The 24,644-nt window shown below is 42.5% G+C and overlaps 2 protein-coding genes across 2 annotated transcripts in view; one reads left to right on the forward strand and one right to left on the reverse strand.

Moving 5' to 3' along the window:
- The window catches only part of DTNBP1 (dystrobrevin binding protein 1), a 67,218-nt gene extending 56,668 nt beyond the window's left edge, over positions 1-10,550 (forward strand). Inside the window, exons 8-10 of the mRNA XM_056854363.1 lie at positions 7,991-8,146; positions 8,842-8,985; positions 10,263-10,550. Coding sequence (XP_056710341.1) covers positions 7,991-8,146; positions 8,842-8,985; positions 10,263-10,510 — 548 coding nt within the window. The 3' untranslated portion in view covers positions 10,511-10,550. The remainder of the gene's footprint in view (positions 1-7,990; positions 8,147-8,841; positions 8,986-10,262) is intronic.
- Positions 10,551-13,655: 3,105 nt separating this feature from the next.
- The window catches only part of JARID2 (jumonji and AT-rich interaction domain containing 2), a 235,764-nt gene continuing 224,775 nt past the window's right edge, over positions 13,656-24,644 (reverse strand). The window contains exons 13-18 of the mRNA XM_056854075.1: positions 23,415-23,520; positions 21,690-21,872; positions 19,029-19,159; positions 17,335-17,515; positions 15,029-15,136; positions 13,656-13,883 (exon numbers count right to left, since the gene is read on the reverse strand). Of these exons, the coding sequence (XP_056710053.1) occupies positions 13,707-13,883; positions 15,029-15,136; positions 17,335-17,515; positions 19,029-19,159; positions 21,690-21,872; positions 23,415-23,520 (886 nt within the window). The 3' untranslated portion in view covers positions 13,656-13,706. The remainder of the gene's footprint in view (positions 13,884-15,028; positions 15,137-17,334; positions 17,516-19,028; positions 19,160-21,689; positions 21,873-23,414; positions 23,521-24,644) is intronic.

A 24,644-nucleotide genomic window follows, 5' to 3' on the forward strand; every position in this document is an offset into this window, starting at 1 on the left:
GGAAAAAGAGGGAGAAAGGGAGAAAGAAATGGAGGGAGGGGAAGAAAGAAAGAAAAGGACAGAGGGAGACAGACAAAGAGACAGAAAAGGGGAGAGAGGGAGAGAAAGGAGAGTGACAGAAAAAGAGGAAGAAAAACAAGAAAAGCCTTCCCCCCCCCCACACACACACGCATGCCGGCCCCACGCGACCAGGCCCCAGCCTCCACGCCTCCCACCCACCCACACACCCGGCCCCGGAGCTACCGAGGTCCACAGAAAATGTCCGGGCCTGAGGTTCCCCATCCCTGTCCTAAGGCAAAACAGGTGCATAGATGCAATTTGGAATGTACACGTCTGCAACCTCCACTTATGACATCTAATTCATAAACACAGTTTTAGATTAGCAATATGTTGACAAAGAGTATGTTTCTAAATTTTATTTTATTTTCTGTCCTTTCCTTTTTTCCATTCTACATGTGGCTTATACTTTATTTTAAATGCTGCTTTAATGTGTCAAATGTTTTTTAAGTTGAAATGTTTTGATGTTTGCCACCTTTGAAACTCTAGGTGGAAAGGTGGCATAGAAATATTTTAAATAAATAAACATCTGTCCCCATGCAGGGGAGAGAAAGGGGAGTGGGCAGAAGATCCTTAGAGTGGCTCTGAATGAAGCTGTTCCCATGCCCATTTGCCCCTCTTATGTAGTGCCCGCCCGTTCCAGTTGATGCCACCGTGGCACTGTTAAAGTGGACTGGCCCTTTCCATGGGTGCAGCACAAAGGAGTCATCATTGTGAGGCCCCTTCTCGCCTCTTAACACACCTCTTCTAACAAAAGAGCATCTTACTTCAAGTCCTGCTCAGACTTCTAGAAAGTCAGTTCTGTTACTTTTGAGCTGCACATAGAATGGCTTTAGTATAGCGGAAGGAAGCAACAGTTCCTGAGAACTGCAGTTCCTGAGAACTGCAGGCTTGTTTAGTATTAAAGAATGTCTTTTGTCATTTATATCAACAATGAATGAATGATTTATTACGGTCAAAGACCAGTAAAAGAATAATTATCAACAATGAAAAACATGTTAGGTCATAGGCGCAGGTAACCAGCTGCTGAGGCTGCTTGTTGTAGCCCAGCTGTTTCCTTCATAGAGACTCTTAGTGATGTTGTTGTGTTTTTTGGGTATCCATCCTGCAAACACAAAGGGAGGAAAAATAATGGAAACTTCTCTGATTAACTATAGCAGTGGATTATTAATCTGTCAGTATGGCAAGAACTGTGTATAAAATCTTGGATGCTTTTCGGATTATGGAATATTTTGTATTTAACTCTTCAGAGCACAGGCCAGAACTAAAGATGCTAAAAATAAGCATGATATTGAATTCAATATCATGCTTATTTTTAGCATCTTTAGTTCTGGCCTGTGCTCTGAAGAGTTAAATGAAAAAGGTTTCCACTGGATTCCTTAGTAATATTTCCGGTACTATATTTGGAGAATTGTCTTTCCTCCAGCTGCTTTTACAAATTAAATGCTGGAGTTGTAAAGTGTGTAGGTGTGTGTTTTGGTGTTACTCGTTCTGGTGATCTGCAGCAACCTTGAAAAAACGTTTTCAAGTTACTGATTTAAGTAAGTAAAAGAGACGAGCAAGGAAATGGTTTAATATATTCCAGTGGAACTGATTTCTAGTAACAGAAGGGGGTCACTTTTGTTTCATAGCTGAAGAGTTATGTTGTAGGGTGCTAGTTTCTCAGAAGTATAAACTGCTGCTAGAAAGGATGCGTGCCTGCTCTTTGGTTATAACTAATGACATGGGGAAAGTGCACTGCAAGATGCTTTAATTTTTTAAAATTGTATTTATTTTCTCTGTGCATCTTCTTTGGTTTGCAAGAAACTGTACTGCTATAAGTATTTGGGAGACCATTTCACTTATTCTTTTTTATACAGGAGCTGTCCAGCACAACTGTTCTGTAATTATTTGCAATTATGCATTTTGACTCTATTCCAGATCAATAAAGTGATTAAAATTTAAGGCCGGTATAATTCTTTTGATGTCTAATTCAAACTAGGATTGGTCTGGATCCCTTTATACGTGTTACTGTCACTCTCCCCCTTGGAAAGGTATATATAATTCATAGTTAGGAAGGCAACAGTGTTAAGTTTTACTCTCTGGGCATAGTGGTTAATGTGCCACATTTCCGTATACATCGCTAACTTAAGAAAATTCAATACCTAAAGTAAGTTATCTTGGAGAGGTTTCCTGTGTCCCCATATCAGTCTAAGTCAAGCTTTTAAGATATTACTCTTTGATAAACATATGGAAAATGCATGATTGAATTATGTTGATTGTTTGGAGGGGCATGAAATCATTGCAGAGATCTGAACATATAGATGGAAGAGGAAAAATAGGTGTTGTTGGATGATGACAAAGGTTTCCAGGTTATAACTTGGAGATACGGACCTTGCAGGGCACTAATGAGACCAGGTTGCTGGCTGACGGAAGATATTGTACTTCATCACTAGACAGCCACCTAAACTGTTATGTCACTAGAGCAGTGATTCTTCATGGACACCATTATGTCTCCCAAGGGGCCAATCTAGAAATATTGGGAAGCATGGAGAAATATTTGGGAGAATTGGGAGGGATGTAGGATTTTAGGCCCTACTCCCCACTTGCTTTTGACAGCCAGGGAAGAGATGGTAGTGTTATTTACTGCTTACCCCACCCTGAAGATAAAATTCCAGATCTAGATTTCTTCCCTACGCCCTTAAAATGTGTTACTCAGCCAATAAGAATCGAACCTGAGATTAAGGAGTAGGCTGATGGCTGTCAAGCCAAGTGTATCACTAAATACATGCCTGTGATCTGTATATCATATGCATATGTCATCAAAATACCTGTATACATAATGTTGTCTTGTCTGGAGTACTGTTTTTATGTTCCAATTTTTTACTTATGGCGTGGGGATGGGTGTTCAAGGATAGTGGGTTGGATCCAGTGCGAAATTGCTGCTTGCGCTGGAGCTCTTATGCAAGCGGAAACACAAGAAAAAGACTACAGTAGTCGCTTGCGCTAAGTCACTCATTGTATCCTCACTTGTGTTTCTGCTTGTGTTTCTGCTTGGGCAGTCCATTTCTGGGCATTGTAATATATAGGGAAGAAAGTGCTAGGTGTGTGCAGTTGTGCTAAGTCCATTTATGTTTCCAGTTGCACATTGCTGGATCCAAGGCAATGTTGTATACTTGGTGAATGGGAACAGACAACATGTAAAAAACTATTACACTAGACCAGGGGTGTCAAACTCACTTGTTATGAGGGCTGAATATGACATAAATGTCACTTGGTTGGGCCAGGCCATGCCTCGCCAGCCCAGATTGGGGGCGGGGGGTCAGGGCAGGATCTACGTTTTTTTAAGGAGGGCAAAAGTACCAAATGGTGCCTCCCATATATTACACACATATTTTGCTTTATATATACATATATAATAAATGTAGATAATATACATATATAATCAACAACTCTTTTAAACAATAGAATAAATTGTGTTGACCTGTATGAATTGTTAAAGAATAATTACACTTCTATGTTATCTTACCTATCTATTATCTAATGAATAATTACACTGAGAAGTAACTCCTGGCCAAGTTCTGCAAGGCTCATTCCCCAGCAAAATTATGCCTTAAAGGGATCACAGCTTTATTACAATGTGCTGTAGTTGCTAAGAGTGTCAGACTTGGATCTGGGAGACCCATGTTTGAATTGCCATTCTGCCATGGAAACTAACTGGGTGATCTTGAGCCAGTCACATGCTCTCAGCCTGAACTGCCTCACAGGGTTATTGGAGGATAATATGGAGAAAAGGAAAATAATGTCAGCTGCTTTGGGTCCAAATTGGAGAGAAAGGCAGGATATAAAGGAAGTACAGGAGTCTCAGGATAAATATTTACAAAACTTTTAAGTGTGCACACTTCAGACTACAGCTAAGCTATGTCTACATTTGTCTCTTAATACGATCAGGCAAGCCACCAACTCGGGCTCCGCTTTCTGGTGGCCCTTTGGAAATGGAATCAGAGCCAAGGAGAGAATAAAATGCCAGTTAAAATGCTATTAAACTCAGCAGAAGGTGCAAGGCTCCCACCTTGTTCCTCCTTGATATGCAATTACATTACAGCCAATTCCTCTTTAAATGATACCATTTGGAATCCTTTGCTAAGATTCAAGGATGTTTGTCATGCGGGGACTTGGAGGAGCCTTGTCTGGGGCCCGTTTGCCCCACCCCTTGTTGATATAAGAGAGCTTCTTCGGCCTCAGACCAGTCCGACGGGGAATCTGAGCCATCTTCCCCGTCGGTAGTAGCCAGCTTGACTCTTGTGACGCTACAGAGTCAGCCTTGGCCCATAATTCTCCTCCTCGGCCTCTGCTCAGCCCAGCCTTTTATCCCTGTGTGGCCATCCCACCCCCTTTCTCCCATCAGCCAGTCTGGACTCATGGCAAATAAGCCCTCAAAAGATTTCACCAGGCTTTCAACAACTTCCACCCCACCATCAATCTAACTATGAATTTCTCTGAACAAGAAATAATCTTCCTGGACACCACGGTATGGATACACAAGGGACGCACAAGCACCACATTATACTGGAAATCGACAGATCAGCAAACATACCTACATGCCTCCAGGTACCACCCCAGCCATTGTCTATAGCCAAGCCCTATGCTATAGTCACATCTGCTCCAACTCCTACGCTATAGTCGCATCTGAGTATCTCCCTCAGACAGAGATACTCACTTGAAGGAGCTACAGCAAGCATTTTTGCAACTAAAATATCCTGCCCATATGGTAAAAAAGATGATTGGAAAGGCCAGAATGATACCCAGGCACACCTTGTTACAAGACAAACCCAAAGAAAATGACAATAGAAAACCTCTGGTGGTTACATGCAACTCAAACCAGTCCAACGTATTATTAATGACGTACAACCAAGGCTGGATTGTGACACTTCCCTCTTCAGAGAAGAGATTTTCTAATGTGAAGCAAAAGCCAAGCCAACAGTACCAAGATACTTGGAAAAGAACCTATGAATGGCTCTTATGATGTGGCAATGGAAAAAGCATATTGTGACATCTGTCACTTAGCAGCAAATGACATGAATGCTCCTCTTCCAAACACATCAAGAGACAAGGATGCACATGAAACTTGTTCAGAATGGCTTCTCAAACTGGAAGAACTCACTGTTTAGATTTCAGACCCATCAGCATTCTAACTTGCATTGTGCAGCTGTCCAAGCTATAGCCTCTGTTATAGCAGGAGTAAATGTACAGAGCAAGTTTTCAGAAGGCCAGCAGAAGCAAATGCAAGATGCTAGAAAGGCACTGCTGACAATTTTAGCATCAATAAGGTACCTTGTCTGTCAGGGAATTGCAATATGCAGCCATGATGAGTAAGCCCTTGCCTCCTCCACCTCCTGCCACAAAGCCGCTCGAATCCGCTCCCTGGCTAGGTGGCCGGGGAGGTCATGGCTGGCGTCACCCGCCTCCTCCTCGGGGTCCTCGGCCATTGCCTTCCAGGGCCCCTCGGTGGGGTCGGCTGGGAGGACAGGAAGGCCCTGGCGGATGGCGATGTTGTAAAGCATGGCGCACAAGCAAAACAGCTTGCCCCCCGGCTGCATTGCCTGATGGCCCCCCGTATGGTGAAGGCAGCAGAAACGCATCTTGAGTTGGCCAAAGGCTCTCTTGATGAGCATGCGTGTCTTGCAATTAGAGCGGTTGAAGTGGGCATGGTCGGGCGGGTCATCCACCGGGTACAGTGTCATGAGATAGGGCCTCAAGGGGTATCCATGGTCGCCTGCAATAGGAGGGGGGGGAGATGAGCGCATGAGCACAGCCCTCCCCTCGCCACCCTCGTTGTCAGTGGTGGCGACCCTTTCACCCACTCACTGAGAAGCCACCCTTTGCCCTCCGGCCAGGAGGAAACGCAGACCCGAGGCGTCAAAGATCTGGGCGTAGTGCACACAGTCCGGGAATTTGGCGACCAGGTTGGTGAAGAGGCTTCTGTGGTCGCAGGAGGCCTAAACGTTGATGCTATAGAAGTGGCGGTTCCTTTTTAAACTTCCCTTTTTCTTGGTGGCGTGCTTAGGAGGTCCTTAGGAGGCCTCCCAGCTGCGCTATTGCTGTGCCTCGCCCTGCCGCTGTGGCCTCAGAAATGGGCTGTAAAATAGGTATTTAGGTTATGGCTCATTCTTATTACACTGCAGTTCTACAATATGAAGAGGGGTATTTTATCTAGGCAGATGGAAAGGGAAGATAATGATCTCTCATTTAATACAGGCTGGCTGTAGGCAACCAAAGTGTAACTTTTTGGCTTCCTTGGAGGGAAAAACTATGACCATGAAAAAGTACCTGTGTTTGTAGTTGGACCTTAGTTCTGCCTTGTTGAACAGTGTAAACTAGAGGTGTGCAGTTGGATATTGCTGTTGCAATAAAATGCTCCATATTTCCGATCTTGGATCAGCAATATCCAATACTGAGAAAAGCACTCCCAATACCTCCAGATTCCAGTATTCTACTCTGGATAAATATCAAAAATATCTGGAATCAGGTTGGAAGTCCTTTCTACTGTTCTGCAGGCAGCGCGTTGGAAGCCAGTTTTGCTGCCCAGTCACACTGTGGCCCTTTAAAGGTTACAGGGCCAGTGTGCCGTGGACCCACGAGGCATGCTTTGTCTCCCTTCTCCTGTGGCCTAACATTACATTTTGATTTTGTTTTGTAATTTTGGAAAGGGAATCGTTATCATTTTCACTCGATATGGGAAGTACTGATTTTTTTGTTATTAATTTAAATGGAAATGTTCCCCAACACACCTTTTCCATACAATTTAAACTTTATAATACTTAATACTTAATGAAAATGATAATCTCGCCATTCCGATATGGCATTAGAATGATCATTTTTAAAGTGTGCTCCTCGTTTAAGCATAAAAGGCTAACTGGGAATGGGTAGAAGCTTGATAAAAGCTTACATAAAACACCATTTGTTGCTTGGCTGCTGCGCCTATTTGGGGAATACAAGAAAACCTGTGTGGCCATTAGAATTCAAAACTGTCAAGAGCGATTAGGGGGAAGTCATGAGACTTCTGTGCTTAGTAACAGCTGCTGGCCATTTTTGTATGCCAATTGAATTGCATTTCTCCATCATATGGAAGTAGTAAATTCCTCACTATGAGGATTTGTTCTGGACAGCAGAGTACAGTGGGCTAGGCTTAAATGACTCAACAGCCACCACACCCAAAAACAAGTGTGGATGTTTGTTTCTCAGCTGTACCTGTTCAGACCCGAGGCATCAAAGATCTGTCCTTCAGTGTTACTCCTCTGAAGATGCCGGCCACAGCTGCTGGCGAAACGTCAGGAAAGAAAATACCAAGACCACGGTTACACAGCCTGGATAACCTACGAGAACCAATTTTCCCTAATTGTTTGTCTTTATAATCATTTGTTCTCCTCACCACTGACAGATAGCATGCTGTGATACATAAACTCATGTTCTTAAGAGGTTGCTCACCAAGGACCTGTTCTTTAATAGCTCCTCTTCATCGAACCAAATTATTAGCCTTGGTGGTCTCTACCACTTAAGGATGAATCAAACTGGTTTACAACTTCCCTTCCCCTCCCCACAACAGACACTCTGTGAGGTAGGTGGGGCTAAGAGAGCTCTGAGAGAGCTGTGGCTAGTCCAAGGTCACCCAGCTGGCTTCATGTGTAGGAGTGGGCAAACCAACCCAGTTCACCAGATTAGAGTCCACCACTCATGTGATCCAAACCACCACTCTGAACCAGTACACCACGTCAGCTGCCAATTGATTCTTCTCTTTATGATGTGTTAGCTTAGTAGTGATTTTCATTAATTTCAACCAGGGTTTATTTAGGGGTGGAGTGGGAAGGAGACGCACATAAAGCATAAATGATTGAAAGCAAGGAAATTAGAACATTTTAACCTTAAGGTCTGAATGTGGTTTTCCTGTTTGTAGCTGAACTAGATGCAGAGCATGCACAGAAGGTGTTGGATATGGAGCACACCCAACAGCTGAAGCTCAAGGAGCGGCAAAAGTTCTTTGAAGAAGCTTTCCAGCAGGACATGGAACAATATCTCTCCACCGGCTATCTCCAGATAGCTGAAAGGCGAGGCAAGTGCTAAAAGCTGCTCACCTAATTCTGTAGGCTCACAATTTTCGAGCTGGATTGCAAGAGGAAACTTGCCCAGATGCAGGAGAGCTAGCCTGCTGCTGCCCTAGCTCCCTGTGGGGCTATTTTTATTCGTATCCATCACCCTTGTATCCCTGCTTTGGGGTGATTTCTGTGTCCAGGCATTTTCCCATCCATGCTATGAGCTGCTAGTCCTGCTTACTTTTAACCATGTTTGTGCTCACATCCATGGGGGTTATTGCAGCTGCTGGTATATTCAGTGGTGGTCCAGCAGACCACCAGTGGTGGTCCAGTAGTTGGAATAAAAACTACTTTTATTTGCACAATCACTTTCATTTACTTTCCTAACTCATGTGGATATAAAGCAGAAAGGAAAATGTGTCAGGGGAAAAGGGGTCATCAATATAGGCTGCTAAAGTATAACTGTACTTTCTGAAATTTATATGTAGAAGTTCTGGGCCAAACTGTTGGGGTAACTCATACCAGGCAAACAAACAAAATTAAAAGCTGTGTGTTCACAAAGCACTTCCATCCACACTCCAATATAGTCATTCATATACTTATTTTAACAACTCTGGATGCAGCCCATGATTGTGACAACGAAAGCTTGTATGGATAAAGTTGGTAGTCTTTGCTTTGAATTGTCTTTTATTAATTCATCTTTTTCTGGTTGCAGAGCCAATAGGAAGCATGTCTTCTATGGAAGTGAACGTGGACATGTTGGAGCAAATGGACCTTGTGGATATGTCTGACCAAGAAGCCTTAGATGTCTTTCTTAATTCCGGAGGAGAGGACAGTACTATGCCATCCCCTATGATAGGTAGAAAATGGTTGGGCTGCTAGTTGCACCGGCACAAAAAAATAGAAGTGGCGCTACTCCTATTGAGGCATGATGGAAGAGCGGGTTGTGATGGTTTCTGAACTGTACATACTATACAGGAGGTTTCAGCGATCGTAATGAGAGTTTCTTGGGAATTAGTGTCTGATGAGATGCTTATTGTGTCATATTTATAATGCTTGACCATAAAAGTCAAGTATTTTTCCCCAAGTTTTTTACTTTTGTATAGAAAAAACAGACTCAGTATGTTTGATAATGGATTCCAGTTGTAAGAGATCCAGTGTTCAGATTCCTGCCCCAAGGAGTTTGAAAAAATAGTTCAGATTCTCAGAGAGCAAAGAGAGGACAGTCTGGCTTGGGGTGATTTGCCTCTCTGACCCAGGAAGTAGGGCATGAAGAATGAAAAAGGGAAAGATGCTAATTTCCCAAACCCATCTTGTTTCAGAATTAGTCATCCATTTATTTTAAAGGCTCTTGTGCTCCCATACAAAGACCATCTCTTTTTGTGGAATTCTTTTCTGATTTTGCTCTCCCTCTCTGTCTAGTTAAGGCAGTATTGAGCAAACTAAACTTGAACTGGCAAATATATTTTTGTAATATTTGTCAGGTTTAAACAAACCAGCTCTGTATTCTTGAGGCACAGCTGTCCAATAATCAGAAAGCGGTTCTCATGAAGGGTCTGCACTGCCCAAATTCTTTTCTGATTTGTGTTGGCAGAAAATTGTTCTGTTCTTTTGGTTTTTTTAAAGACCTTTTTTCCAGCTGCAATTCTGAGTGTTTTTTTTTAAGGCAGTGGACCTGGAAGATGAAGGCCCCCCCCTCCTCAAGCCTCTGCGGAAGTGCTGCTGCTCAGGTTTGAGGAGTGGAACATCCCAAGTCTCGTTGTCATTGAATGGAATGGAAGTTCACAAGCCCAATTCTCACTGTAGAAACATCTGGAGATTTCATTTGTTTGTTGAGATTATATATAAAGCAAGCTAGAATCCTAGCTCAAGGCTAATGTCCAACAGCTGTTATTTCCTAATATAACTACTGTTCCGGCATCTGCCTCTTGGCCTAGTTAAATGGTTGTAACACTGTGCCTCCAGAGGTGTGGGGTGAGATGTTGTATTGTTGCTTTTGTTCCACTTGAACATGTTCCCATGTATTTTGTCCATCCAATTAGATCTTTTAGTGTGGTTTTACTACATTAATATTGTAATAAACATGATCAGGATAAAGATTGTGGGCTTAATTACTTTTCTCATTATTCTTTGAAGGGCCAGACTCTACCACCTGTCAAAACGAAATCAGTCTTCAAGTCCCTACTCCGCCAGAATTGAGAGAGAAGTGGTCTTCAACAACCGGCTGCATTGATTCTACTAGCCAGGATGCCAGTGAAGGAGAATCGCCTGTGATCCAGTCAGATGAGGAAGAAGTGCAAGTGGACACTGCTCTTGTGGCCAACAGTGCAGAAGCGAAGGGCCCGTCTGATCTGAGCGATGAGAGTGACTCACAGACAGGCTGAATCTAATCAGTGCTCCATAGGAATTATGACCACGGAATGAGTGAAGTAACAGTTGAAGGAGCCCGTGTCACTATAATGATTTATCATGGAAAAATTAGCACATACAAAATGAGTTTCAGTCATGTAAAATATTGATTTTTATAAAATTTCTGAAAAGCACACCTTTTAGCAATAAAGCCTTGCCTTTTTGAACACAAAACCTTCTATATAGAGGGTTGTCCAAGGCATACATTTTGAAAGCGTTTATTGTAAAAGTCCTCAATAGGAGTGTTAACTATACATAAGGTTTGTGTGTGTGGTTGTTGTTAGTGTGCCTGTCTCAATTGCTGTGGTTAAAAGCTGATAGTTCTTATATTCCAACTGTTAACTGCAGAAAAACCACCTCTAAGGTCTACAAGAGGAGAAAGGAAAACAAAGCCAGGTGAGAGGTCGCATTGAACTTTCAAAGGGTGTGGTGGAGTTCATTTTCTTACTGAAGTAGTGGGTATCACACACACAATTACTTGCGAAAGGGTCCATGCTGGGATAATAAATTGTAAAGTCTATACCTTGAATGCAAAGTATTTTAAACTAGTTCTATAATGAAAGAAGTTTCTGCTTTACCTTTTACTTGTTTCTTCAAGGGAAGCTCAAATGAAAGGGGTAAAAGAGGCACAGGGTAAATCTTGGTTTTCTCCTTGTGCTGTCTTCCACCTTCACGGTCTGAAAATCAAAGTATTTTATGGTGCAGAAAGGGTTGAAGAGTCTGGTGCGATGTTTGAGACTGTCGCTGGCCTTAGGCACAGTTACTAGTGCGCAGGGACCCTCCCCAGCTTGCTGTCCCCTTGTGATGCCCAGATGCATGTCTGAACTTCTTGCTCGTTACATGAGAACAGCCACCTTTGCAGTGCAATCCTGAATGGAGTTAATCTAGTCTAAGCCCACCTAAGCGAATGGAGTAACTCTTTAGGATTGCACTGTTAATTTCCATCCCTTTCCATCCCTTAGCAACACCGACCATTAAACAATACTGATCCAGATGCTTATCACAAAGCATGATATAAGGAGGTGCTCGTGTAGATGGAACTAAGGAAATTGGCAAAGGAGGATAATTATGACTGGTCCCCCACCTGCATTAATCATCCTATTCACCAATTATTGATCTCTCAATCCCATCCCTTTAGTACTGAGTTTATATAAGGGTCTTTGGCATTATACAATGAATTAATTAGATCTCTGAGGCTGCCTGTGGTTAAGAATGTCAGATTATCCAACGGAGGGGGACAGAATACCAATAATACCAATAAGTGGTTTGATAGAGAATGTCTGAATATGATATAAGGATATAAGGGTTTATTTCTCATCTGGTAGAATAACGTAGTTCAATAAAATAAACACTAGATATAACTGCGTTACTAGTTTTCACTAACCTATTAGAATGGTTCTTTAAAAAAAAAATACCCAATTTTAACTCAACTACTCTCTCAGAAGAAAGACAAAGTGTCCAAAAGTGTTTTTTTATTAAACCTTGTATTACAAACCTGAAAAGTAAACAAAAACTGGCAATAAACATGAAGTCTTTCCTTACAAGGAAAGAGAGCAGAGCAGCGCTAATAAATTAAATGTCAAACTGTAAGCCATAGTCAGAAGTTTACTGTCAAGAAGGAAAAAGTACACAGCAAGGCCATAAAAACCGGACAACCACATTGGAAAACACTCGACTCTGTATGTTATTGTTAAATATTTTCAAAACAGTTCAGTCTTCTGCAACAACCAACAATATGTATTTTATAAGACTTTCCTGACAGTCACCACTGGCAAGCTCAGTGCAATATGGGTAGCTCTACGGTCTTGTTGAATTCAATTATGAAACAAAGAGTTTGTGAAAACATTTTCCCTTTTTTATTCCACACCATACTGTACACACAACTGGAAAAGGGCAACAACTACTCCATTATTATTTTTTGTTGTTGTTCAGTGATGTAAGCAGCACTTATAAATGTTACAAGAAAAACCCTGTAAGCATCCAATCCAACTGATGAAGAAAGTGAAACGTAAGGCTTTTCTTCATCTTGTCTCTTTGCCACCCTTCCCCCGCCCTCCCAAGAAAAAGGCTCAAGTATTTAAAACAATTTACAGACTTATGTACAAAAGGTATGATTTCTTTTTTGTTACAACATGAAGAAGAAAAAATAGACAAGATGGAAAGCAAATGCATTTTCACATTCAAAAGAAAGATGCAAACCTGCTAGTGGCTCTAAATGTGATCATATAACAAAACAAAATTAATGCTGACTGTGAAAAGGTATGGAAAAACAGCAGTGGAATGGAAATGGAATGTTAAAGATTGCACGTCTATGACAAGAAGCACTTATGGCTTCAATCATTTTTAAAGGATGCTATTGAAGGGTTTTTTTTTTTTGACAAAAGTAGCCAACAGCACCAAAAAAAATAGCAGAATGGATTTCCTAATGAAATCAGGCACAATTTTCGCTCACATGACTCCTCAAGGCAGGCAGTCTTCTCTTTCTTCTCCTCCTCGAACAGATGCATAGTGAAGTGCTGGTAACAGAGAACAGTTTCTCCAAATCTCCCATTTTGCCTATAGTTAGAAAACTAAGTCCATCTTCAGCTGCCAGAACCTCTCAAAGAAAAGTGTGTATTCTCCAATTTTAAAAGGTACAAAACTCATGCCTGTTACAGAATACAAGCCCAAAGTATAGCATTTTCTTTCAAGTTTTGTCTCCTATCCCTTTCCTTGCTTGAAAAAAAAAATTGCTGACATGACTGGAGAACAAATCATCACACACGCCGAACTTCAACCTATCAAAAAAAGGAAAAAAGGGGGGGGGGAGGTTAAAAGCCTTTTTCACAGTTACTGAAGGGAAAAAAAGGCTTTTTTAAAAAAAAATTCAGCCAGAGGGACAAATACATATTAATGTCATTTGCCTCTTGCCAGTTTTAAAACAGTGAATGCACAGCAGTTGAAGGGGGGGGCGGGACCTGACTGCTGTATTGATCTATTCTAAATTTTAAAAAAATTCAACAGTTTAATGCTAAAACAAAATTAGTTCTCTAAAACCAGAAGAAAATCTTCTTTAGAGCTAGTGCAAAGACAGCTTGTATTCTACAGCAAGTACTCCAAACTATGATATAATAATTACAAAAAATATATATAAAATTGACAAAAAAGGAGAGTGTGTTGGCATCTTCATGATTAACTTGAAGCACTTTTGGATGAACCGGAGGATGAAAGTCTCGAGGACGGCACGTCGACTGTTGCTCTCTTTCGAGGTCCTCTTTTTGGTGTAGGCTTGCTGATACAGTTCTCAATGGTGCCGTTTTTGCCAGATACTTTTCCACAGATTTGATTGACTAAACTAATTATTTGTTCCTATTGGAGAAAGCAAAACAGCAAACTTAGCACTTTGATCTCAACTAACATGTTCTTTTCAGTCACCTGGTGTCTAAAAGTTGTTTTCAAATGATCAAAGTGGCTGTGAACAAGGCTTAACTGCTTTACCAATGTACTTTTTTTTTTGAGCTAATGGCAGCATTTTCCTCCAGGACAAGGACGCTTCCTTTGGCAAAAGAGAGGTGCGTGTATGCCACCTGAGGAAGGCTGTACTGCTCCCAAAACTTCTCTAGCCCTGTTCTTGTTACAGTGAACACACATACAATCTGCATGGTATCTTACCACAGGGACTTTGACTCAAAAACGTATACCCCCAAAATCTTGTCTCCTACGACGGAAATCTAGATTTTTCTACTGCAGACCAGCATGGCTCATTCTCATGCTATGTTCAATGCATACACAGCCCAACATGTGATTTAAACTCCACATTTATCCAGGTACTGGCTCCTCCTTTCATTTGTAAAGTGAAAGCATTTTGGCTGTAGCAGACAGATGTATGGCATGCACGTGCAGGATATAACACAGGGACCCCCAGCCTTCTTGAGCCTGTGGGCACTTCTGGAATTCTGACACGGCATGGTGGGTGCAGCAACAAAATGGCTGCCACAAAATGGCTGCTGCAGGAGGTGGAGCCAGCCACACAATGACTGCCACCGCTTCACTTCAGTAACACAATGCAGATCCTTGTTCTGCTGCCAAAGCAACATTTTTAAAAATCTGCATATCCAATCAAATCTCCAGTAGTCAATCAGAAGCCTTACTGGGCAAAAGCCCTACTTGGCCCCACCCCTTTCCTAAGAACAAATGGCAGGTGCCAGAAAAAGTATCAGCAGGCACCTCGGCACCCATGGACACCATGTTGAGGAGTCCCTTTATAACATGAGATAGGGGTTTCTGTGTTTACTAAACTATGTAGTTCTTGTCTCTTAACCCATGTCCAGTAAACTGTTTTTATTATTAATCCATAAAATGTAGATGGAAATCAAGACCAAATTTTCCAACTGAAAATTCTAAGGAGAAAATACAATTTTCAGTCCTACAAATCACAAATGCAATTCTTTCCATCTTACAAAGCTGTCTGGCACTTAACAATAGTAAGAGCAAAAAATGCACTATGTACAGACCTCATCATAGCGATACATTAGTTTCAATCCCCGACAAGACTTCTGTTTTTCTACATGCCGCAGGGCACATTCCAGGCAGAAGACAACATTTTCATTCTCCTGTACAACCTGACAAAATAAACAGGTCCAGAACATTAGTGAAGTACAGATCACTTTTTCTAAACGGTATTCTGTATTCCTGTGATTGTGTGGATGACGTTTGGCCCCTGGCTTGCTAATGTATGTATGACCTTGTGAATTCACTTTCATGGCTTGTAACAGATCAGTCCCATGATGTTCAGTGTTATTTTATAAACACGCTGACTGGCTATTGTTGTTGGTGTATCATAGTGAGTCATTAACACTGCAGATCTTTCTGGGTCAAGTGCAGTCAATGGGCTTAAAAGGGTGTAACTGTGCTTAGGATTCGCTGTACATGTCTGTCATCAGGCTAGCAATTATTTTCATGTATAGGCAGGTAGCTTTGGAATCAAATCCCAATGTGCAACAAGTATAATTTTTGAACTATCTTTCCAGGAAAAACTGAGCCAGGGCAACCTTTTCTTCCTCCATAAGACTAAGCACTTGAGTAACCATTAAGAAAAGCCATGCTGGATCAGACCAAGGCCCATCAAGTCCAGCAGTCTGTTCACACAGTGACCAACTAGGTGCCTCTAGGAAGCCCACAAGCAAGACAACTGCAGCAGCATTATCCTCCCCGTGTTCCACAGCACCTAATGTAACAGGCATGCTCCTCTGATCCTGGAGAGAATAGGTATGCATCATGACCAGTATCCTTTTTTACTAGTAGCCATTAAGGCAGCTTTAAACTTCCACATGGCAGCTGACAACTTAGTAAACTTTGTGTGTGCAAGGTTTCATCATAAAGAATGGAGGATTGGGTTGAATCCAGCCAGCTTCCTCTTACCTAATTACTCCTCTTACATTGCACACACAGGTCTCATGATCCCCAGCACAGCAGTTTTGGTGGTCAAAGGGGACCTGCTCTTCCCTTTTTCTCCGGGGGAAAAGATGGTTGGCTATAACCCATTTTCTCCCATTACAGTTTCGTTAGCACTTGGCAATGGTATGGAGAAAGCTACCCTCTCTGGAAATTATCTGTGGTACATACTCTGACAACAGCAACATGGAAACATTTCAAGGGGCCTTCATATGTTTACAGGGCTTGTGCTTTGTGACGTATTGTGTATGCAGGGAACAACATATTTTTAGTTATGCTATAATGCACCCAATAATGACTAGCTAGAGACTTACATTCCTTTTATGATTACATGGTTACACTGTAGTAGTTACACTGGCCTCTGTAATTCTCTCTGGCTCTAAGAGCCTGGATCCAGGGTACCAAGAGTGGACCTATATCCTTCACATTGTGACTGTTCTTAGTATGGGTTTATTGCTGTGTTCACAGCATCTCTCTAGATAGTAAGGGAAAGCTATGAGAAAGAAACCAATAAGTACTTTAGATAATTGGTTTCTTTCTCATAGCTTTCCTTTACTGACATGCTCCCGAAAAAAACTAGAAGTTGCAAAGCATATTAAACACCTTTATTTTAAACAAAAAAGACGCCTTCTACTAAAACTGATACCATGTACTACAACAGTGGTTTCCAGACTATGTTCCAGGTAACTCTGAATATCCTCAAAGACAGGATCAATAATGGCAGACGAGTTAACAGAGCACTTGCACCAATCGTCCAAGGAAATGTGCAGCTTCAGAGGACTGTTGGGTATTTGTTCAAAACATGTATATATATCATAGTGTCCGATAAAATTTACTTGGTGCAGTTTCCCACAATAAACTACAAGAAAAGCATAACACCAACCAAACTGGGTTCCAAGTCATTCACACACTTCAGAAGAGGCCAGCAGTGAGGTTCAGCCAGTGCCTCGTGAACACAGTATGCATCCTAGATCCCCATAAGCAGTCATACTCTAGGCTTAGTTGGGGGTCATGTTGATCATCAATGAATAAAGTTGGAAGGCAACTGTTAGTACAATTTAACAACTTATCAAGGTTTTAGGGTTAGTGTTTCCTGTTTTAGTTCATGGTTGGCCCAGCAGGCACTTGAAACAGAACTGTCAGGAAATCAACTCTGGTCTCAATTATATTCAGTTGCAATGGCCACTGCCATACAATCCTGAGCGTCCTGTTCATGAATGCATTCCAGGATATTTCAAAACAATATTGTACTGAAATATGGGCACTATGTGGGTTGTGGAATGTTTTGTAACACTGCAAAAGACAAGTGATTAAATGACATTTTGGTGAGTACAACAGGCGCCTGGATTTTTGGAATGACCCTCACCATGGACAGGTAACACAGGTGCTGGCAAATCTGACACCTCCTCTCAGATGTTTCTAATTGCCACTTTCGAGGCTTTTTCTTCCCGTCTGCTCCCAAGCTGCTGCTGTCGTGGCTCCCGTAGCGGGCTGAAGAATGGAGGCCTGTCTCGAACAGCTGCTGCCGCTGCCTCAGCTCTGTGTCCCTGTAAACATGAGGAACAATTAGAAACCAGCATTCCCTCATGGACACCACACTCATCAGGCCTAATTTCTTCAGTCTGGACAGAAGACTTCAGAGTGCAGGGTTGCTCTTGGAAGCCACTGTCGTGCAACTGGACCAGAACAGAGACCAAAACCACGGGGAGAACGTGGCCTGCCATTTGTGAACTACCAAGCGAGATTACCATTTGGAGGGAGCAAAATCCATTTAACCAGGCGAGAAAACAGGTTCACTGACTGTACCAACAACAGGGTATTCCCAAGGAAAATATGAGGAAGCAGATCAATTCATGTCCTATGGTGGATTCTCCTTAGAGGTCCAACAGTTGTCAAGACTGACTTTGTTGGTAGGCCCCGTGACAAAGAAAAAGCATAGGGAGCACATTCAACAGATAGTAGGGACAGCTACCAAAATAGCGAGTGAATGGGAATCACATTCAGAAACGGGAAAGAAGAAAGCCATAGCAAGAAAAAGCAGCTGACATTTTTGGTTACAAGACACTGTTATTCCAATCAGCAAAAATCAGAATTCAGGACAGAATCCCTACAAAGGATCTCTGGGGGCAACAATTTAAATGTGAACAAGTTTGAAAACAACTCAGATGGCTGAACAGGGGGGAAAAAACATCCAACTTCACACTTGCAAAATTTCCTCCCTTCCAGGAAAAAAAGAATGCATGTGGATGTAGCAATTCTCCACAGAGGAAGTAGCTCCAGTTGGAGTTCTTCCTCAGTGTGTCTGAAAAGTCTTCCACTCTGAGCGCATACACACAGTGGAAAAGACTTTAACCCTTCTTCGCATATTAACACATTAGCTTGTTAAATACAATTTGTAGATTCCAGCCATCAGATTTCTTGCTCTATTCAATCTGCTAGCGACCAGCACTTGAATTGTGGGTAGCGATGCTACATGGTAAGGGAACAAAAGAGAAGCGTATTACATAAGAAACAGTATCTTCCCCTCCCCCCTTTCAAAACCTGCCTTCTGGGGGAGACATTTTAAAACAGGTCCTTCAGCATCTCCAGAGGGGAGTCGGTTTGATACACCTTGTGATACACATCTTTACATGTTACTGAAAAGTCAGATTCCACAAAAGCAGAAGCTCCTGGCATACCCAGTGCTTACAAATACAGCACCCAGCCATAGGCTTATCCTGCTTAACCAATGGCCATGCTGCAATACAGAAATCATGCTCTTAAGTGTGTGTTTTTAATCTTGGAGATGACTGAGCACACTGGGAAACGTGGAAGAAGGTTTTAAAAAAGTCATATCTTGTCAGTGCAAAAAGTGTGGAATTCTATGTTCTGACCACAGGCACGGTCAGAGCAAGTCAGCCATGGAATCTCCTGCTCTTGAGCGTGGCTCTGTTCACGAACAATGGCTGGCTCAGTGCATGCAACACTGATCTTGGATTTCTGGCAGCACTCTCCCTAGATCTGCCATGAGCGCTTCTCTGTGAAAAAGCAGAGCAGAACAACATAGACTGGGCCAGTTACCTGAGCTCTCCGAGAAGTGCCGATATTGTACTCAGAGCCGATCCATTTTCTTTTTTCGCTTCCGCCGTAGCTATCTGGTAAAGCAGCTTCTCCATTGAAAATGGCTTGGGTATATGTCGCTGCTTCATTTCCTGCATTGACAAATTCCAGAGTGTTAGTCCTCTGTAACGTACAACAAAACAACTCCCTTGAAAAAAAAATTTAAGACAGCATCCCTGGGGAAAATTCTTTCCCATCAAAAAAAGTATGTGAGAAACACAGGTATATGAAGATTTGCTGAGTTGTACAGGGACACCAAAGAGAGCTTGAGTGGGAACAGGCCCAGGAAGTTGTTGTGCTGATAGCTAGATCAGACCAAAGATCCATTTTGTCCAGCATTTTGTTCCCTTGCCTCTATAAGTCTTTATCCTGTCCTTCCTACATGGAGCTCAGGCATACGTGGAGCTACATGGCAATTCAGTCCCTCCCCCTTTTATTCTCACAACATTTTATTCCCTAGTTGGCCGCTTTGTGAACAGACTGCTGGACTTGATGGGCCTTGGCCTGATCCAGCAGGGCTCTTCTTATGTTCTTATATTCAAACAATCCTATAAGGTAGGTCAGCCTGAGAGGGAGGGAGAGATTGGCCCAAGATCACCAAGCAAGTTTCATGGCAGAAGGGATTTGAACCTAGGTTTCCCAGTCTAACTCTATAACCATTACATCACACCCTGGTTATTAGAGTGTTTCCACCAGATGCTTTAGCAACTTTGCAAGCAAGGCACAAAAATTATGGCTATCACCTGTTCTTTGTTCACAGATTGTCCCAGAACATGTTCCATTTAGATATCATGCCCAATAGACACTGAGAGCCTGTTCTCCATGGGCTTGTCAAACCCTTTTGAAAAAAACACCACCCCATCTTGTGAAGGTTTCAAGTTGTGTGCCTTGTGAAGAACTAGTAATTGCATATGAAGCTGCTTTTTACCGATTCAGCCTATTAATAGCATTATTGTCTATGCTTACTGGCAGCAGCTCTCCACCATCTCAGATACAGGTCTTTCATATCACCTGACCAATTTTTTTAAACAGGAGATGCCAGGAATTGGACCTGGGAACTTCTGCTTGCCAAGCAGATTGTTCAGCAACTGAGCCATATTCCATCTCCACACCAATACTCCCTTTTGAGAGTCTTGAACTGACTGCCCATCAATTTAATTGGATGACCCTGATTATGAGACAACAAATTGTGCAGCCCCTGTCCCCAAGCAATCTCCCATTTATCCTCACATCAACTTCCTTCTCAAGCCCTGTAAATGCCCTCCATTTATTATGTTGCCATTATAAATTATTTAAAATAACGTACTGCCTCTGCATTCACAGTTCACAACATAATAAAGTAAAAACGTAATTGTAAAAATCCCTCTGAGAAGGAACTATATCTGCATAGCCCCTGTTGTGCCTAGGCCCCTATTACAGTGTTGGTGCTAAAGAAATATTAACTAGATGATGGTGGCGATAATGAATTAGGCCAGTATTTTTTTACCCTGAACAAATGGGCAACTGAGTTTGAGTGAAGGTTAGTGACATGGTTTGTTGAAGGCTGTCCTTTGTGTAGAAGTCATTGGGTTGGATTCAACACAAAGTTTCCACTACACCGCCTCAGGATCTCCCGATGTCTCTGTGCCCGGATTTACTCCCTCGTTCCCACTAGGGGCCAAACGGAAGTTGATGGTGAGCGATTTTGCCATTTGCTGAGGCACATCAGACCATTTTTTCTTCCGCAGGCTCTCCTCCTCACAGAGATGTTCCTGCTTTGTGTGTGTGTGTGTGTGGGGGGGGTGCGTCTGCGGCCGCCAGTAAAGTTATGGAGCTCCTGCTCCTAAGATGTAAGCCTGCCATTGTCAAAGTCCTCTTTGGATAGCAGATCTTCGGCCTGGCTATTTGTTGTCAGCCATTTTGTTTTCCCCTCTACCCTGCTCACAAGCAGAAGATGGAAAGGTGGGTGGGGGGGACAGACAAGTGAAGCTCAGAAAGAGGGAATTAGCTAAAGAAAAGCGGGGATTTAGAAAGAAGTAAGAAAATTGAGTAGATAGGCATCTAGTTAAGAAGCGAAGAGAAGAACAAGGCTTTCCTCCCTAAACCTAAGAATGCCTTGGAGAGAACTCTCCAAGCAGTCTTCCTTGGTGAGGCAGGAAGAGAAACTGGAAACTGAAGAGTGAGTGGGAGATTCCCGCCAGAAGGACAGGAAGTGGAAGTTAGTTCCTGCCTCCCTGGGCAAGCAGCGAGAATCACCCAATCAAGATGCCCTTTCCTCAGAGGGAGAACCTAAGGGCTAAACATGGCCAATTGCTGCTGTCCGAGCAACAAACACAGCTCAAGGACCATAGCAGAAATGGAGCTTATACAACTCCCATTCATTTAAATGGAAACTGCATGGGAGCAATTCCCAGCAGACTGCATGTAATTCATGTAAATCCAGGCATTTGTAAGTAACTCCCTTGTCATTTTCATAGCCAGATGCATCCTAATGTTCTGAAGGAAAAAGTCTTGAAGCCCCATCATCTATTCCTTAGGTTGGTTCATTTTCCAGAAAACGAATTGCTCCTACCCCGGCCCCAACAGCACACAATGCGCCTGGAAGGATTTAGTTTATTTTCACAAAAACAAAACAGTCCCTACCTTGGCAGTTTTAAAACCCATGCTTGTCCACTGGGTGGTAGCAAAGTGCACAGTTTCTGAGACGTTGTAGCCGCAGCATACTTTAGACACAAAAGATCCTGGAAAGCAGACAACGAACTGCCCGCTCTGTTGTACAGTACGGTGCACCTTGATCCCCTCTTTGCACAACACCTCGGGGGAGATCTAAGGAGAGACAAGGGGGGGGGGGAAACTCACAGTGGGAACTCTTCTTGTAGTCAACTCCCAGGTGCTCTGCCAGTTGGCACTTTTTTTTTTTGCCGTCAAGTCACAGCGGATTTACGGCAACCCTGGTTTTCAAGGCAAAAAGATGTTCGACCCTGGTATTCCTTGGAGGTCTCCCATCCAAATATTAGCCAGGGTCAGGGCTGAGAGGGTGTGACTGGCCCAAGGTCGCCCAGCAAGCTTCCATGGCGTGAGTGGGGATTTGAACCTGGGTTTCCCCGGTCCTAGTCCAACACCTTAACTACTACACCACTGTGGAGAAACAAGCTGTATTCAATCAACCCTAAGTGTGACACCAAAATCAAACAGAAATTCCTCCAAAGCCCAAAGATGACAAGTTGTATTGCCATTACGAACAGCAAGCTACCTTAAACATTTGGTTTAAAAGCTAACAAACTGGATCTCCACCAGCATTGCAGAAACTGTGGAGCATGGCAACCTGTGCAAATTGTTTGGCCAGGTCATCAATGGGTTGTCCCCCCTGCTGCAGCCTGGGGAACTGGGACCATACTTGTGGAGTGGCCACTGGTAAGAGGTCTGGAGGGCACTTTCACCCTCCTGCCATTTCAGCAAGGCTCTACAATGGAATTATTCCATACAGCTTTGGGGCCAGTTTGAGTCCAGGTGAAAAAGGAACCATTTTCGGCTGTGAATTGGGTGCTCCTCAATTGGTTATATTAATGCATTTTATATTCATTGTATATTGCTATATGATTGATATCTGTTTGGGTCCTGATTTCTCCAAGAGAAAGGCCATGTTTCTGCTTATAAATATTTCCAATAAATATAGGTAGAACTGGGATCGATGGTTTCTGCTGCTTCTGGAGCATTTTGGCTCCTGCTCACACAGATACAAAAAATAGTGGCAGCTGACCGGCTGGGTTCAGAAGTGGCAGCAACCCAGAGAGCAAACGTCTAAATTTCAAGAGTATACATATGAAGTCTGGAAACGTGGATGTGACAAATCAACTGGGTACAGAAATTAAAAATCCTTCAAGCTGAATCTCTTTTTTCATGCTAGTGGTGACAAAGCATTAGATCCCATAACTCCATTCTGCTAGCGGAGGAGCATTTTCTCTGGCACAAGGAGGTTTGATGAAGCACGATCACCTTGCCCCATGGAAAGCCTTCTCACGCTGGAGGGAAGCGCTTCCTCTAGCAGAAAAGATCCATGGAATCCTACCCAAACACTAACATGAAAAATAATGACCAGTGCTTTGTTTATTAAAAATGTGTGTGCATTTTACAATGTTTATCTATGGCTATTAATTAAAAGGGCAGCTGCTGCATTATAACGTTCCGTTTATTGAAACAAGCATGGTCTTTATGAGCATGCATATTGTGGGGCTGAATGCTAATGCCAGCATTTGAATTTTAATAGCCATTGCTTTATTTTCTCAGATAATATAATTTGTTGCAGTTCACAAAATCACAAAGTGGCTACCTCGGACTCCCCTAGACACAAACCATAAAGCAACTCACCATGACATTACTTTCAAGCATTTCCAGCCCTGGAGTGCCATTGGCTTGCAGCAGGGTATGTACCACTTTGTCAAGTTTTTTCTCCTCTGCAGCAGGAATGCAATACCTGTTTATTTATGACAAAACAAAAGGAGTATTTATCACATGCAGAATGTCATCAGGTGCAACACTATGACGGGTGCCCAGATCTATGCCTCCAAAGCCTAGAGCAAACATTAATATGTTAAAAATTAACTCCCATACTGTACTGGGAAAGAATGCTTCGGCTTGCAAACAGCAATTTGTTTAGAGTCAGACATGACACATTTGTAGGCTTCAAGTGGTATTTTAAAACACATCCAAACTTTACAATAACACAATAACACAATGTCAATTCTCAATGTCAATATATGCAAAACACAGCACAAAAATCAGGAAGCAACTAATATTTTACCGAAGATCTAAGCAATAAAGATTGTTACACCCACACAGGGCACAGAATGAACCTAAAATACAGATTCTTTTAATTATGTCTGAAGGAAGACCATTCTGAAGCTGTCTGTCTATAAATCTGCAGTCATTTTTTTCTTGGACCTAACATGCCTTGCGTGTGTGTGTTAAGTGCCGTCAAATCGCTTCCATTCATAGGGTCTGACTCATGGCGACCCTATGAATGGAAGTCCTCCAAAATGTCCTTTCTTTGACAGCCTTGCTCAGATCTTGCAAATTGAAGGCTGTGGCTTCCTTTATTGAGTCAGTCCATCTCTTGTTGGGTCTTCCTCTTTTCCTGCTGCCCTCAACTTTTCCTAGCATGACTGTCTTTTCCAGTGACTCTTGTCGTCTCATGATGTGACCAAAATACGATAGCCTCAGTTTAGTCATTTTCACTTCTAGAGTCAGTTCAGGCTTGATTTGATTTATAACCCACTGATTTGTTTTTTTGGCAGTCCATGGTATCCGTAACACTCTCCTCCAACACCACATTTCAAAGGAATCTATTTTCTTCCTATCAGCTTTCTTCACTGTCCAGCTTTCACACCCATACATAGTAATAGGAAATACGATGGCATGAATTAATCTAGTCTTGGTGGCCAGTGACACATCCTTACACTTCAAAATCTTTTGTAGCTCCTTCATGGCTGCCCTTCCTAGTCTCAAGCGCCTTCTGATTTCTTGGCTACAGTCTCCCTTTTGGTTGATGGTGGAGCCAAGGAACAGAAAGTCTTGAACAATTTCAATTTCCTCATTGTC

Source organism: Euleptes europaea, chromosome 8 (genome assembly GCF_029931775.1).
Source record: "Euleptes europaea isolate rEulEur1 chromosome 8, rEulEur1.hap1, whole genome shotgun sequence".
Taxonomy (NCBI): Eukaryota; Metazoa; Chordata; class Lepidosauria; order Squamata; family Sphaerodactylidae; genus Euleptes; species Euleptes europaea.